At 59.1% G+C, this 15877-nt stretch overlaps 1 protein-coding gene and 1 long non-coding RNA gene across 5 annotated transcripts in view; both read left to right on the top strand.

Annotated features, from left to right (window-relative positions):
- EIPR1 (EARP complex and GARP complex interacting protein 1) overlaps positions 1 to 15877 on the top strand; it is a 67931-nt gene that overhangs the window by 42369 nt on the left and 9685 nt on the right. For all 4 annotated transcript variants that reach the window (XM_027964040.2, XM_060410782.1, XM_060410783.1 and 1 more), the window contains 2 exons: positions 842 to 998; positions 11068 to 11167. In XM_027964040.2, the coding sequence (XP_027819841.1) occupies positions 842 to 998; positions 11068 to 11167 (257 nt within the window). The remainder of the gene's footprint in view (positions 1 to 841; positions 999 to 11067; positions 11168 to 15877) is intronic.
- On the top strand, positions 9552 to 10328 carry LOC132659274 (uncharacterized). The gene is made up of 2 exons (XR_009599498.1): positions 9552 to 9623; positions 9704 to 10328. It is a non-coding gene; the product is annotated as an uncharacterized LOC132659274 (long non-coding RNA).

Raw genomic sequence — 15877 nt, 5'->3', positions numbered from 1 at the left:
AACATTTCATATTCTTCACTTGATACCAATTACTGATTTAATGTTGAAGCCTATTCATTGTTTTATTACCATTTATTAAAGACCATTTTTAAAGGGGAAGGTGTTTAGCACACGTACTGTTCAGAACCAAGCAGCAGATTTTGGAAGAGTTTATATTTAGGAGTTTTGGTTCAGCTTTTAATCATATAATGTTAAATCTGTTTGTTTCATCTCATTTGTGTCTTTCCATCTTATTTTGTGTCTCACTGAAAAAATCTGTTCACAAAAGAGGACTTGTTTAGAGGGCAGAAACCTGGAGCTGGCGCTCTCCTTGCAGAGGAGACCCTCCTCTCTGTCCACACAGGGGTCTTGTGTTGAGGTCGGGCCCCGCGCTGCTCTCTGCCAGGGCTTGGCCTGTGGCCCCTGGCCCATGCTCATGGCTTCAGTGGTCAGGGGTCTGCACCCCCACTGACACCATTTAACACATATATGTGAGCACCACACGTGTGCTCCCCCCCCCCCAAGCCTGGTGCTCTCGCGGGGCTTCCAGGGAAAATGTGTTTAGTGCAGCCCTCTTCAGACAGACCCTTTGCACCCGCAGTGATTTTACCCTTAGCTGCAGCCTCCCCCCCGCCTGCCCCATCTCCCTCCCTTGTTTGAAGAACAGGAGGAAATCGATTTTGAGGAAATGAAATTTTCTTCAGCAGCAGGATGGCGCGGGGGCAGGGCAGCAGGGGCTTGAGCTGCGTGGCCGGTCCGGGTTCTCGGGGCAGGGGTGTGGGCAGTGGGCTGCGTGTGGGGCGCCGTCTGCGGGCTGTGGGGCAGCATGCTTTGCTGACGTCTCCCTCGTCCTGTCTCGCAGCTGCAGACAGCAAGGTGGTGACCTGTGCCGCCGTGTGGAGGATGCCTGCGGAGCTGGAGCCTGGCAGCCAGGAGTCCCCCGAGGATGCTGCGAGCCCTGCACACGCCCTGGAGCTGCTCTGTCTCCTGGAGCCTGCGGCCCGCGGCAGCACTGCCTGGTAGGCCGCGCCCCGCGCACCTCTGGGGGCAGGTGCCCCTGCAGAGGCCACTCCGTGTGGAGAGGAGATGCCAGTAGCTCGCCTTCTCTCTGTTTAGTGCCAGTTGTCCTCCAGATGGCGCGTCTCCGAGGGCCCTGCTGCACACACACCGAGCGGAGCTGTGTCCGGGGCCTTTCCCGCTAATGTCAGTCCTGCTGGTACCTGCCGGGAGGACGGTCAGGCGCCGGCCAGCCCTGAAGCGCTCCAGTGCTTCCTGCCTCATAAGTTCACGTCTCCTCAGCCGTCCTGTGCATGAACTGGCTTCTCTGTAGCCTTGGGCTGAGGGCTTCGGGTGTCACCTCTGGGGACCCGGTGGATGCCCCTGTGCGGGTCCTGCTGTGTCCGAAGTCCTTGGAGGCTTTGTCCCGAATTTATTTCCCCAAACGTCCCACGCAGTGTCAAGACAGAGACGCCTCCCTCAGGGCTCCCTGGCACGTGGCTGCCCGTGTCCGTGGTGACGGGGTGGCTGTGCCCCTGGGGTGACACACAGACCGACCTCAGAACACGCCAGCTCAGCCCCAAGAAGCCGCGTTTCCTAGATGCGCCCGAGGGAGCGTGCCCTTGGGATGGGTGTGTGCGTTACAGCACGAGTTGTTGTCCTCATGCAGTAGCACTCCCGCGTGCGCGTGCGCGCGTGTGTGCGCGTGTGTGCACGCGCGCGTGTGCGTCTGCGTGCACAGCCCCTTCCCAGCACCCCCGCCAGTTAAGCGCATCTAGTCCAGCAGGTGACTGTTGGGCACCTGCTGCACAGCCCGCCTTGCTCCCGGGTGATGGGCTGGGGACCTGGCCTCCAGGAATCAGGCTCTCTCGGGGGAGACATGGTGTCAGCATCCACCTGGGACCTGGGCGGGCGGGCAGGCTGGAGTCATGAGCCCTGTGCACAGGCCCCGAGGGAAGAGACACTCACGAATTGGCGAGGACGTCTCTGAGGAGGTGACGTCTGGAGCTGGGGCTGATCCTGGTTTCCACCATCTCCCCATCTGGGGGTGGGAGGTGGGGAGCAGAGTTGCAGCCTGGGAGGCCTGTCGGCCCCGGGGGCAGGGGAGGGGTGTCAGTACACGCCAGGCTTCGCGGGTCTCTCCTGCCCAGGGGATGAGCCGTTTGTGCAGCAGGGGTGTGAGGGCCTGTCCTGTCCTCCAAGGCAGAGCTGCCCTGCAGCCCACATGGAGCTGTTTGGAGGTGCGTCTCAGACGGCAGCCCCGTCAACAGCCCAGTCTCCCGAGGAAGTGTTTGCACGTGTGTGTATGTGTGTGGTCCTGCTCGAGGAGGACCCAGGGGGATGGACAGCCTGTGGATGCGTCCTCGTGGAGGCGCCCCTGGGTCTGCAGCCTCGGGCTGCTGTGAGCTGACCCTGAACAGCCTGTGAGCACCCGGGTCTCTGCTCCCCTGCCCAGCACCCAGGGGCAGCTGCTGGGTTGGGCGGCGCTGCGTCAGCATTGTGGGGGCAGGGGCTGCGCCTGCATTGTGTGCAGGCCCCGTCTCGGCACCCTTGCTGGCACGTGGGGTGGGTGTGTGCGGGGGTGTGTGTGCGGGGCCCTTGCCGGCGCATGGGGCGGGTGCGTGTGGGCCCCGTCTCGGCGCCCTCACTGGCGTGTTGGGGGGCTGCACCTTCTCTGGAGTGTCTTCAGTGCAGTCAGTTTCCTCCTGACACGAACTTGAGTCTGAAGAGGCGTGGAGGTGAGGGACGCTGCTGGTGGTCACGGGCACCACAGGCAGTGGTTCTGTTCCCTTGTTTTCTCTTCTGACTTGTTACCTGTGCTGAGAGCAGATCTCGGAGTGTGGCTCCCAGCCGTCCTGACCATCAGCCTCTGCTGCCCGTGGGGGCGTCTGGGAGCGCTGCGCAGTCCCAGGGCCCCAGAGTGTGGCACTGCCCACCGGCCGAGGCGCAGGCTCCTGTCCTCAGGGCAACCGAGCTTGTTCTGTCCTGAGCAGCCCAGACTCTGGGTGGATGGCCCCCATGTCTCCACCACAACAGTCAGGGTTGGGCAGTGCCTGGTGGCTGATGCTCGTGTCCTGAGCCTCCTCCAGGGACTGGCCAGAGCTGAGGGGGGACATTCTAGAGGGCCTGTGACTCCGTGTGCTTGGTGGGCACGTGCTACATGGGGGACCGAGTGCTGACGTGTCCTATGTGGGCCTGGTCTCTTGTGCTCACCCGTCCCAGGTGGTGGTAGGGTCACTGAAAAGTCACCAGTCTGTCTAGAGCAGGTCTCCATTCCTGCAAAGGAGGTGACGTTTCTGGTCGTGGCGGGGCCCCTGGATTTGTGGTATTGTCTGTAAGTGAGGCAGTGAAGGGGCTGGTGTAACGTGCCCCCCAGACCCTTCGGGGCCTGACTTCCCACTTCTGCCCATGGGGACACAGGTCCTGATGTCGCCTGGAGGGGCCGCCTGGGGAACTGCAGCCCTTGACTCGCGTGGGCTCAGTGTCGCCTCCTCAGAGAGGCTCTTCCTAATGGTTCTCTCCGGATGACCCCTGTTCACCCCCACTCAGGCCTTTCTGTCGTTTTGCACGATTTCGTCTTTTGTCACAGCCGTCTCTGCTCCCTGGTGCTCCACTGCGCTCATGCTCCTGTGGCTTTTTGTGTAGGCTGAGCTGCTTTCATGGAGGGGCCCTCAGCACCAAGGACAGCGCCTGGCTTGAGGCTGCTCGGGGTGCTGCGGGAGAGGAGCGAATTCAGCACCAAGGACAGCCGCCGGGCGCTGAGGGGAGAAAAGGAGCGACTTCAGCACCAAGGACAGCCCCTGGTGCTGCGGGAGAGAAAGAATAGAATTCAGCACCAAGGGCAGCGCCTGGTGCTGTAGGAGAAAAGGAGCGAATTGGGGCAGCAGTGATGACGCTGAGTCCAGACCCGGCCCTGGGGGCGGAGTTTACGCGCATCGCCTCGTGCCTTTCTCACAGCGACCCCATAAGTGGGAACCACCACAGACCCACCGAGTTCCCCGGGCTCCTGCATCCCACCTGTTCCCTGTTCACCCCAGTGTCTCTTGCAGCCCCATGAAGGGGAGGGGTTCGGGAACACGGCAGGCAAGAGCAGGAAGGGGTGGCGGTCTCCTTTGTCAGCTCCCATGAGGTCTTGGCCGTATCACAGTCGCCATTGGGTGGAGCGCTGAGTAGCCTCCACGGGAGACTCGGCCCTGCGTCTCCTCCCAATGTTGGAGAGGCTCTCGGGCTGCTGAGGGGGTGCACTTCAGCTGCGGGCCGGTACCCCCGCCCACCTGGGGAGCAGAGTCCAGGTGGTGGGAGCAGGGCTCCCGGGTGGTGTACGGGGGCAGGAACACAGATCATGGGGTCCTGTGGGTGGTGAGCATCTGCTTAAAGGAGGCGTCACTGAGATCAGAGCGCAGCAGCTTTGGGGATGGAGTGCGGGTATGACAGGCGGCTGCAGTCCCGCTTCCCCCTCGAGTGGAGGGGCCAAGACGGCTGGGGAGCCTCACCCAGGGTCATGCTGGGTCTCCCTCAGCGTGGGAGGATGGTCCTCCCAGATGCTCCTGGCCCTCGACGGGGGACCACTGGCCTTTGCTTTCTGCGCCAGCTTTTAGGGGAAGTTCCCTCTTCAGTGTCAGCTCAGTTCAGTTCAGTCGCTCAGTCGTGTCCAACTCTTTGCGACCCCATGAATCGCAGCACGCCAGGCCTCCCTGTCCATCACCAACTCCCGGAGTTCACTCAGACTCACGTCCATCGAGTCGGTGATGCCATCCAGTCATCTCATCCTCTGTTGTCCCCTTCTCCTCCTGCCCCCAATCCCTCCCAACATCAGACTCTTTTCCAATGAGTCAACTCTTCACATGAGGTGGCCAAAGTACTGGAGTTTCAGCTTTAGCATCATTCCTTCCAAAAAACACCCAGGGTTGATCTCCTTCAGAATGGACTGGTTGGATCTCCTTGCAGTCCAAGGGACTTTGAAGAGTCTTCTCCAACACCACAGTTCAAAAGCATCAATTCTTCGGCGCTCAGCTTTCTTCAAGTCCAACTCTCACATCCATAGACGGACCTTAGTTGGCAAAGTAACGTCTCTGCTTTTGAATATGCTATCTAGTTTGATCACAACTTTTCTTCCAAGGAGTAAAGTAGGCGGAGGTAAATGTCAGGCTGACATGCCAGCCCGGCTGAGGGTCGGGGATCCCGGAAGGTGGCGTCCACGTTACCGGCCTTATAGGAGGAGGAGAAAGGCAGGTGTTTGGGTTGAGCATGGAGGCAAACACGAGAAGAGAAGCTTGTGCATGTCCCCGAGCACTTGTGGTGGCTTGGCCAGAAGAAGGGACGGGCCCTCATCTCTGGTTTTGTGGCTCTCCGTTTCAGTCCACGTAATGGAGGAGTTTGCTTTGGTTCAGGTGAATGTTACACACAGTGAATTCTAAGCTATCCTTAATATCTTCCAAAGCTGTCTCAGAGGATAAGTAGAGAAGATGTTTGAAGTTTTCAGAGAGCTGACGGTGTGACTCTGCTGTCATTGAGTGTGGAAAGGTCTGCGAGATTACGACAGCGTCATCGTGGGAGACTTAGTGGGTTTTTGTAAGACTCGTGTGGGCTTCCGCTGTCACCCAGTCTGGATGTCCTTAGGTGTGAAGCTTATGAACTGGAGCTGAGCAGTTGCTCTCTTGCTGGAGTGGTCTCTGAGCTTCGAGAGAAGTCTGGAAAGATGCCTATGTGTGTATATTAAGTCACTTCAGTCGTGTCCGGCTCTTTGTGGCCCCATGGAGTGTAGCCCACCAGGCTCCTCTGTCCATGGGATTCTCCAGGCAGGAATGCTGGCATGGGTTGCCGTGCCCTCCTCCTCCTTTTCCTGACTGAGGGATTGACTCTGCGTCTCTTATGTCTCCTGCATTGGCGGGTAGGTTCTTCACCACCAGTGCCCCCTGGGAAGCCTCGCAGCCCTTACTTTGTGCAGGGAAAGAACAGTTGGTGGTCTCACAGGACAGTGTAAAGATGCCCTCCCCTTTCCCTGTGGCTGACGTCTCCACGTCAAACGGGGTGGTTGTCAGAGCCACCTGTGGAAGGAGGACAAGACGGGAGCCCCAGGGGTTGGCGTCCATCAGCTCCATGTCCACCCTGCGTTGTGATGGGGCCTCAGGTGAGCCCACCCAGGGGACTTCTGGGGAGGGCAGGTCTTCCCACCCGCACACCATCCGTGGCTGGACTCTCAGTGTGAGGGTGGGTGTCTTTCTGTTGAGCCCTGCACGTGGGTGATGGGGGAGTGCAGGCAAGCGTCGTTAGCATAAACACGGGCCTTCAACAAGTGAATCACTGGTGTCCAGAGCCCCACACCCGTCTGCTCTCGGGAAGGGGCCCCTGGCTGGGCGTAAATGACCGTGCCACTACAAGTGCCCGTGTGTCACAGCCACAGGAAGCCTCGCTTCCCTGGATTTGATCGCAGGGGGCTTCCTGGCTTAATGGTGTGACTCTTAAAGGGGTCTTTCTTGAAAAAAGTCTTTATAACATGTATGGAAAGCTAACTTACATTCTGCTGTGAATTTTTGAGCAGGAAGAAATTAATCAGGTTGCCAAATCTGTGTATTTTAAGAGAGAGATATAATTGAGGAAATAATGTATTACGTTCTTGTAAAAGGTTTTCAAAACTTGGCTGGTAACCACTGATATAGTCACCAGCGACTTGATAGCTGTGTTTCTTATTGAAGGTTTTCCCTCTTCAGTGAAGTAATGAACGGGAGGGTTTCGGAGCAGCGCTGGAGCCGAGGTCCTGGCCTCGCTCGCGCGCTGTCTTCAGCTCCGTGGTGTGTGGTGATGGCCGTGTCACGTGTCTCATATTTGGTGGTCTCCATGCTTTTAGCAGCTGTGCTGCCCTGACAGCCCCCCCACCTGCCAGCCCTGCCAGCTCCCCACCCCCCCGCCCGCCAGAATGGGCTTCAGGGGTAGGTTGGAGAGGTAAATGACGTGGATTGAAAGTAACCGCAGCTCAGGTGTGATGAATCTGCCTGCCGTGCAGGAGACTGATGTTCGATCCCTGGGTCAGGAAGATCCCCTGGCGAAGGAAAGGGCAACCCACCGCAGTATTCTTGCCTGGAGAAGCCCACAGATAGAGGAGCCCGGCGGGCTTCAGTCCACGGGGTCGCAAGAGCTGGACACGACTCAGCGACTGAGCTGGCACCAGCAGTGGCCTCACGTCGGGGCTGCTTCAAGCGTTTCTCAGGGTCCTGAGAGCATCCTTAGCCCAGGCGCCAAAATCTAGCGTGTGACTCACTCCTTCTGGAACCGCTTGTCTGAGGAAGAGGTGTGTTTTGTCTGGTCATGTGCGGCCTGGGAGATCAGGACCTCACTCCTGCCCCCCTGGCCTTGCTAACTGCACAGAGAGCTTCCGTTTCTCTCGCTTGGGCTTATTTGCAGAGACGGCCCTTTCCCCGTGTTTCTCTCCCAGTGATAATGAGGGGCTGCCACGTACATACATTAGCTGCGTGCTCTCTGGCTCCTGACCTGTTAATACAGTTTTACGTCACTCACATCTATGGAGAGAGAGTGAGAAAGCAGAAATGTGGGTGACTTCTGTGAACAAAGAAACAAACGCCCTAGTTTGGAGCAGCAGGTGTGGCAGAAATCCGGGTAATTTCCCTGTGTGTACAGCGCTGGCTCCCCGGTGATGATGCGCGATGCAGTAGGAGTTCCTCTTTTATTGCACTTCGCATGCCCTGCTTATTCTAGTCTCTCTCGACCGCAGGGGTTGCTCCCTGTAAACCCACCGTACGTTCTGTCAGATGCGTCACCCCCAGGTGGACAGTAAACAGCTCTGCCCAGCGGCTGGGCCCTGAGTGAGAGGGGGCGTCTCCTCTGGGGACGGTGCTGTCTGTGTCCACCTCAGGCCTGCTCTTCTTTAGCAAGGACCCCGATCGCCTGGCCGTGCCGACTGTCTGGAGACGGACACACACCCACCCTGGGTTTGTTGTTTCCGTGGGGGCAGAAGTTGTAGGACAAAAGGGAGACACCTGGGAGGAGCACAGTGAGAAGGTGGGAGCCGGGAGCCGGGGTGAGGCTGGCAGGCAGCAGGCGAGGGCTCGGGGTGTGTCTCATCAGTTGTGGCCATGCGTCAGGCCCGCGGTCACCCTGCTCAGTGGCCTGGGAAGCATGCTTGTTTTGTCTTCCGATCCTCAGTCCTGGTTTTTCTTGATGCCGCTCTGAGTCGCCCTCTCTGTGTGCTCCTGTGGGGTTTGGTTTCTCCTGATAGTTTTCAGTATGAGCTGTCCTGAGTCGCCCACCATGTCAGGTTTGGCAGACGCACGTCCCAACCGCAGCCTCCCCGAAACATGCTGGGCGCCGGCCCCTTTCCCGTCTGTCTGGGGCGTCTCTCCAGGCCCTGTGTGGGAGCCGGGCCTGCGGCAGCAGTGAGAATGCGTCCCAGACCTGGACCGGTGTGTCCACCGGTGGTTCTGTGCCCTCCCTGAGGCCTTACACCGCCTGGGTTTCCAGCGCACGGGCTGTCTCTCCATCCCAGGACAGCTGGTGGCCTTCTCCTCAGTCTCGTCTGTTTCACAGGAAGTTACTGTTCCTGGCGTGATCCAGGTCAGTTTTCTGAGGAACCCGGGTTTTCCTTCTCTTCTCTCCTTCGGGCATCTCTGGTCATGCAGGTGGGCTGCCTGGGGGCACAGCGGTCAAGACTCCGCCTGCAATGCCGGAGACTCTGGCTCAACCCCTGGGTGGGGAAGGTCCCCTGGAGAAAAGACTGGCTCCTCACTGCAGTCTTCTTGCCTGGAGGGTCCCACGGACAGAGGAGCCTGGCGGGCTGCAGTTCATGGGGTCACACAGATTTGGACCCGACTGAGTGGCCGAGCAGCAGGCAGTGTTGTGATAAAAGTCGTAGCAGCGCGTTGGCAGTCTTGAGGGGTCGCACTAGGGAGGTGCCCCGGTCAGTCGGTATCGTGTTCTGTGTGGAAGAGAAGCCGTGAGGGTCTCCATCAGTGTCTGCAGTGGTCACATGTGGGGGGACATGAAATGGAGCTCTCGTCATAGCTCTGAAGACAGAAGTTCAGCCCTGTGGTCACCCTGAACAGTGCTCAGCCTCTTGAGGCTTCATCGCCCGGGCGATGTGCCTCTCGTCTTGTTAGTTGTTCAGGTGTGCACCGCGTCGGTTAGGACGGCTCTGGGTGACAGGAAACTGTGGCTCACGTGGGCTGCGACAGACGACATGGTCTGCCGTCCCGGGCCTGGCGGTGACCAGGGCTCTCAGCTTTGCCCTCCCAGGAGCAGGCAGCGGATGATGTGGGCACCACCCACCTGGGCCCCTTCAGACCCAGCCCCCAGCAGGCTGCCCAGTATCTCAGCGGCCAGGGTCTGTCGGCTGTCCGTGCCTTAGTTCCTGGGAGAAGCCGCCAGCAGGGCCTCAGCTCAGGTGCCCTGATGAAACTTACGGCTGGGGGCCTACAGGGCTCCAGGGTTGACTGCTCACAGTTCTCGGGGCTGGAGAGCTGGGGTCAGGGTGTGGGCAGGTCAGGGGCTGCAGCGGGCTCTTTTCCCAACTTACAGGTGGCCGCCTCCCCCTGCATGCCCACCTGACAGTGGGGGAGAGACGCAGACGCAGAGACAGAGACGGAGACGCAGAGAGAGACGCAGACGCGGAGAGACGGAGAGGCAGAGATGGAGACGTAGAGAGATGGAGACGGAGAGAGACGGAGAGGCAGAGAGAGATGGAGACGTAGAGATGGAGACGCAGAGAGACGGAGAGGCAGAGAGAGACACAGACGCAGAGAGACGCAGACGCAGAGATGGAGACGTAGAGAGATGGAGACGGAGAGAGACGGAGAGGCAGAGAGAGATGGAGACGTAGAGATGGAGACGCAGAGAGACAGAGAGGCAGAGACGGAGAGGGAGGCGTGGAGACGGAGACGCAGAGATGGAGGTATAGGGACGGAGACAGAGAGAGAGACGGAGATAGAGACACAGAGACAGAGACAGAAATATGCAGAGACGGAGACGCAGAGAGAGAGACGGAGACACGGAGAGAGACGGAGACGCAGAGATGGAGACGCAGAGAGACGGAGACGCAGAGAGAGACGCAGAGAGACGCAGACGCAGAGAGAGACGCAGACGCAGAGAGACGGAGAGGCAGAGACAGAGATGGAGACGCAGAGATGGAGACACAGAGAGACGCAGACACAGAGAGAGATGGAGACGGAGAGAGAGACAGAGACAGAGATATAGAGAGAGACGGAGACGCAGAGAGACGGAGACGCAGAGAGATGGAGAGGCAGAGACAGAGACGGAGACGCAGAGAGACAGAGACGGAGACGGAGACGGAGAGAGAGACGGAGAGGGAGAGAGAGATGGAGACGCGAAGACGGAGACACAGAGAGACGCAGACGTAGAGAGAGATGGAGACAGAGAGAGGCGGGGACGAGATGGAGACGCAGAGAGACGGAGAGGCAGAGACAGAGACGGAGACGCAGAGATGGAGACGCAGAGAGACTCAGACGTGGAGAGAGATGGAGACGGAGAGAGAGACAGAGACGGAGAGAGAGACAGAGACAGAGATATAGAGAGAGATGGAGACGCAGAGACGGAGACAGAGACGCAGAGACGGAGACAGAGACGTGGAGACGGAGACACAGACGGAGACAGATATAGAGAGAGACGGAGACGCAGAGACGGAGGTATAGAGACGGAGACAGAGAGAGACGGAGATAGAGACGCAGAGACAGAGACAGAAATATATGCAGAGACGGAGACAGAGATATAGAGAGAGATGGAGATGCAGAGACGCAGACTCAGACGGAGATGGAGAGCGAGACGGAGATGTCTAGGAAGAGAGAGAAGCAGAGAGACAGAGACATACGTACACAGAGACAGGGAGCCTGTCTGGGAACTGGTGTCAGTCCACACCAGGGCACTTACCCCGTCGCAGGCGCCTGTCCTCCTGATCTCAGTGAACCCTAGGGAGGGATGTGGGCACTCAGGCCTCAGGAGCGTGGTAGCTGCACCGGGTCACTGCCCCAGGTCACGCTGCCTCCCCTGCTGACAGGGGCTGGGCAGGGCCTTGCTGAGGGCCTTGGGGTGGGCATCTCGTAACGCTGGGCTCCCTTCTTCCCGCAGCGTCGCCTGGGAGCCCGCAGGAGATGGGAAGAGAGTCGTCTCACTGGCCGACAGCCACATCCTGCTGTGGGACTTGGAGGGAAGCTCCAGCCAGGCCACGGTGAGTAACTCAAGCCGCGCGGTTTCTGTCCCTCCAGGCGAGTTCAGAATACACTCATCGGTTCATACATGTTTAGAATCCTGACACTGTGAAATCACTAAGAAACGGACTGGGTCGTCGTCAGTCAGATGACAGCTCTTTCGGGCAGAAAGATTCCAATTCGGGTCTCCGGGCCGGGTGCAAATATAACACGGAACCTGGATGTTGACAAAACTCTCCCCTTTGGCTGTAATTTGCCCCGAATCGCAGTCTTCTCTTTCACGTATGAATCTTTTTAATTAAGGGTTTTCAACATGTATTTGGTTAAGGTCACCTTTCAGAGAGGAGCATTCGTGACACAGAGGTTTCCTGGTCGTGAAAATAACAGTTGACCGTGACCCGCTGACCCCTCAGCCTCTCAGGGTGTGGCTGTCGGGCGCGTCCACCTTTCTGTCTGGGTGGCCATCGTCGTCCCGCCCCGTCAGGCACCCATGTGTCCCCTGAGGTCTCGCCCTGCAGCTCCGGGGCAGCTCTCCTTCAGGGTCCCGACCAGGAGGTGGCGTCTCCCCGACGGCCCGTTTGCCCCCAGACCTGCTCAGTACTACGCGTCAGCCTTCTTGGGAACCTGTCTGACTTTCACATAGTCCTCGCTTCAAAGAGTGTGTCTTTCATAGACTAAATACTCCACCTATTGGTGTGTATTTTTTCATACACGATCCCTTAAAATGTCCTCTTATCAAACGTCTTGTTTCACATGGATTCGTAATTTCAGTGCATTTGTTTGTGGAAGCTGCAGCTTTGGAGAGAAGGTGAAGCACTTGCAGGACAGCGTCTCTGATGCTCCCACGCCTGGGGCCCCGCTGCCGCCCCGGGGGGCATGAGAGGCATGCTCCTGGGAGACCCGTTCAGGAGCCGTGTTCACCTTCGGTCCGCTCGTGCCCGGAACGTGTGCTCAGCTCTCTTGCCGCGTGTCTTCACCTTCTGGGTTGAGGTTGCATGTGTACTGATGGGTCGTTATCGACACACGGCCCAGAAGTCAGACTCATCCCAGTGTGGAGTGACCTGTCCACGTACAGAAACCGCACGACTGGAAGGACCTCTCACAGGCTTCAGTGGGAAGTTAAGAGGCAGCCAGTTTCCCCAGCACAGTCATAATTCTTCAGGAAAGAAATCACTGTCTTTGTTAAAGTTAAGAAAAAAAATTAGACATCTCTCTATCCTGGAGCAGAAAACAGATTTCACCCAAACTGAGGCCCAAGCGGGAACCTGAAGGAAGCTCCCAACGTTGCCCCGTGGGCCCCTGAGTCTGGGTCGATGCCTCCACAGTCCCCCACCCGCATCCCTCTGCCTTCCAGGGTACTAGGCAGGGCGTCCAGACCAGAGTCCAGGGTCCCCCCTCCTGCCCCTGCCCCCGCCTGTGCTCAGGGGGCCGTTCCCCAAGGCCACCTTTGAGCGCAGAAAGGGACATGGCTGTCCTGTGAGGGTGGCGGGCCTCGCGGCAGCACTGGGCAGAACACCAGCTCCGGTCCGGGGATGCGTGGAGTGACTGGGGGGGGGGGGGGATTAGGAGTCCACTGCTCTGGGGCCCCCACTGTGTGGGCCTGTCCAGTCATCAAAGTGTGAACGGCTCTTCAGACCCTCCGTCGTCTCAAAATGATTTTATGGTAGGGTGATTAATCTGTAACTGATTTTCTGCAGGGACCAATTCCGTTTCTCTCCCCTTTTTTTATCTGCTGTCAGCAGTTCTGTCGATACCACTTTGCGACCCCGGGGCCGGAGTATTTAATACTGAAACCTTCCTATCGATTCCAGCCATCTTCACGCCCGGCTCCTCAATTTTTGTCCTTATTGTTTGAGGATATTGCCTTCTGCGGTGAATCTAATCTTATGCTCACTGCTTCATTACCTTTTGCAATTAAATCGGAGGCTCTCTGCCATTTGTAATCATTAGCGGAGCCCCAGGGAGGCCTGCAGGGGGTGCTCCATGGGTCCCGGGACCCCGAGGCGGTGCCTGCCGGTCTGGGTCTGCGCGTGCTCACACCCGGGTTCTAGGGCTTTCCCCAGCTGTGGGAAGAACTAGCTTCCGTGGGGTGGAAGGGCAGCTGACATCACCCGCATACAGGCCTGAGGGCTGGTGCCCAGGGGAGCATTTCCTGGGAGGAAGACAGCAGGCTTCAAGGACATGGTGTGCTTCCAGAAACCTCTAGTGCAGGTTTAAAACACTGTAGGAGGCTGCAGCCCACGCCGGTGGGGAGTCGCTCCCCGCAGCCCTGCCTGCTGTGCCCGCGCCCAGAGCAGGCTCACTGCTCGGGGACACAGGCTCAGGGTGCAGCCCAGGCTCCCTGCCTCCTCGCCCACGGCCCCCCCTTCCCTCGGCTTCCTGGGCTCCGCGCGTGGCCAGCGGGGAGGAGGGCTGGCTCCCGGAGACCCCAGATTAAGAGTGGAAGGTGCAGAGAGCCCATCTCTCCTGCACCTCACTCGTGGCTCCTCGATGGGACAGGGACACCGGTTACCTTCTCGCCCATCTCGGCCAAAGACCTTAAATCCACCCTCACAGCCTTCCCTGTTTGGAGTCTGTTTGGAGATCACACCCGCGTCGGTGGGTGTCAGACACACGTTTCTGTCCACGAGGAGGGGTTGGCTTTGGTGCAGCAGAGGGGAAGCCCTCCTCGCTCTCTTCTTCCTGCAGTAGAGTCAGCTCTGCTTGAAATGAACTGCAGATGCGTCGGAAACGACCTCGGGCTCCTCACCCTTGCTGGCACCTGCTGCTGTGCGTGCGTTTCCTAAACACGGGGACTCTGGTTTCCAGGAGGCCGCTCTCAAAACCTGCGGAGCCGGAGCACTGCTGGGGGGCAGAGTCCTTCCCGGGCGTGGGAGCCGCCAGCCCTGCCGGGTCTTGGACCATCGTGGGCCGGGGCACGGCGCGCAGGGGGTAGCCCGCCTGCCCTGTGACCCCAGGGTGGGGGTGGGGGTGGCGGGACCCTTTCTTCCCTCTTCTGAAGGCAGTGATGGGCCTGGGGTGTCTTGCCGAGTCCCGTTCCCACGACAGTCCTGAGGCCCCTCCCTGGGCCCAGAAGACAGCACCCTCGTCCCTTCCCCTGGGTCCCTGAAGGCAGAGCAGAGCTACGTGCCGGGGTGGTGCTTTGTAGGGGTTCGTCTTGTTGGGTCCTCATAGCCTTGGGGGCAGGTTCTTTGATATCTGTCTTACAAATGAGACACAGGAGAGAAAGCCAGGCCTTAGAGAGACGCAGTAACTCGTGGTCATTCACTGGGAAAGCGGGGACCCACTCGGGGGTCTGGCTCAAAGGGGGGGCTGCCCTTCCCTGAAGGCACCCCTGATGGCGTCGGCTCAGAGGGGCATCCTGGGTGTGTCGATGAGAATGCATTTGGCTGCAGGACATAAGAAGTGACTTAGAGAGGAGGTTTTATTGTCTGCTGAAACAGAGGTGGGGGAATGAAGCCCCCCCGGGTTCAGGGTCTTCATCAAATCGAGGGCCCAGCGACTCTGTGTGTTTGCCCTCTGCCGTGTCCGCCCGTCACTGCTCTCCCCATCATGACCGAAAGGTGGCTGCAGAGGTTCCAGCCGTCATATCCAGACTCCACAGCACCCTCGGTTTGTAAGGAAAGCCTTTCCTGGAAGCCCCTTTGTCACCTTTTCACGCGTGACTGTGTGTCTAGGCCTAAGCCCGTCTTGGAGGGGGAGCAAGCCCACCGGGCCTGGCTCAGGGCCGTCTTAGTCCCCGGGGGCTGTGCAGGGCGTTCAGGGAGAGGGGCTCCCACGGTGGGGGCTGCTGTATGACCGGCAGCTGGGGCCAGGCTCATGGTGGACTCGCCTGCGTGGACGCGGCGTCTCTTGTGCTGGAAAGGCCACAGCCCTGCAGTTGCTTCACGTTGGTGGGGTTGGGGCTAGGATAGTGGCACTTGCTGACCTCTCTGGTCCTGAGGGGCATGTGCTGGGCCCCAGATTCTTGAGTCCTGCCCCCGCTCCATGCTGAGTCCTGCCACCGCCCACGCTGAGTCCTGCCCTCGGCCCAGGTCTGCCCAGTCCTGCCCCCTGTCCACGCTGAGTCCTGCCCCCTGTCTGCGCTGAGTCCTGCCCTCAGCCCAGGTCTCTGCCCAGTCCCTGCTCCATGCTGAGTCCTGCCCTCGGCCCAGGTCTGCCCAGTCCTGCCCCCTGTCCACGCTGAGTCCTGCCCCTGCTCCATGCTGAGTCCTGCCCTCGGCTCAGGTCTGCCCAGTCCTGCCCCTGCTCCACGCTGAGTCGTGCCCCCAGCCCAGGTCTGCCCAGTCCCCGCTCCATGCTGAGTCCTGCCCCCTCTCTATGCTGAGTTCTGCCCCCGCTCCATGCTGAGTCCTGCTCCTGGCCCAGGTCTCTGCCCAGTCCTGCCCCCTGCTCCACGCTGTGGGGCTTGGTGATGGGGGTGCTGCTTGGGTCTCTGGAAACCACGCCGAGACTCTCCTTGAACTGGCCCCGCCGGCTTGAGTCCCAGCGTTTTGTTCTTTGGCGGCGCCTTCTTTGTTCTTGTCCTGCACCAGTGGCTCTTCTGAGAGGGTTTGGGGGAGCCTTTCATCACTCCTGGACCAGGAAGCACTGAATATTTCTCTTTAATGCTGGAAGCAGATTACCGTGTGCACTGCACCCTCTGGAGTTCTTGCTGAGTTCTGTCTCCTTCTGTCTCCGTGTCACCAGGAAACCAGAAAAAGTGATTGATTAACCTTACAACGTGCACC

The sequence above is a fragment of the Ovis aries genome, chromosome 2, assembly GCF_016772045.2.
Source record: "Ovis aries strain OAR_USU_Benz2616 breed Rambouillet chromosome 2, ARS-UI_Ramb_v3.0, whole genome shotgun sequence".
Classification (NCBI taxonomy): Eukaryota; Metazoa; Chordata; class Mammalia; order Artiodactyla; family Bovidae; genus Ovis; species Ovis aries.
This window is presented reverse-complemented; position numbering and strand designations above follow the sequence as displayed.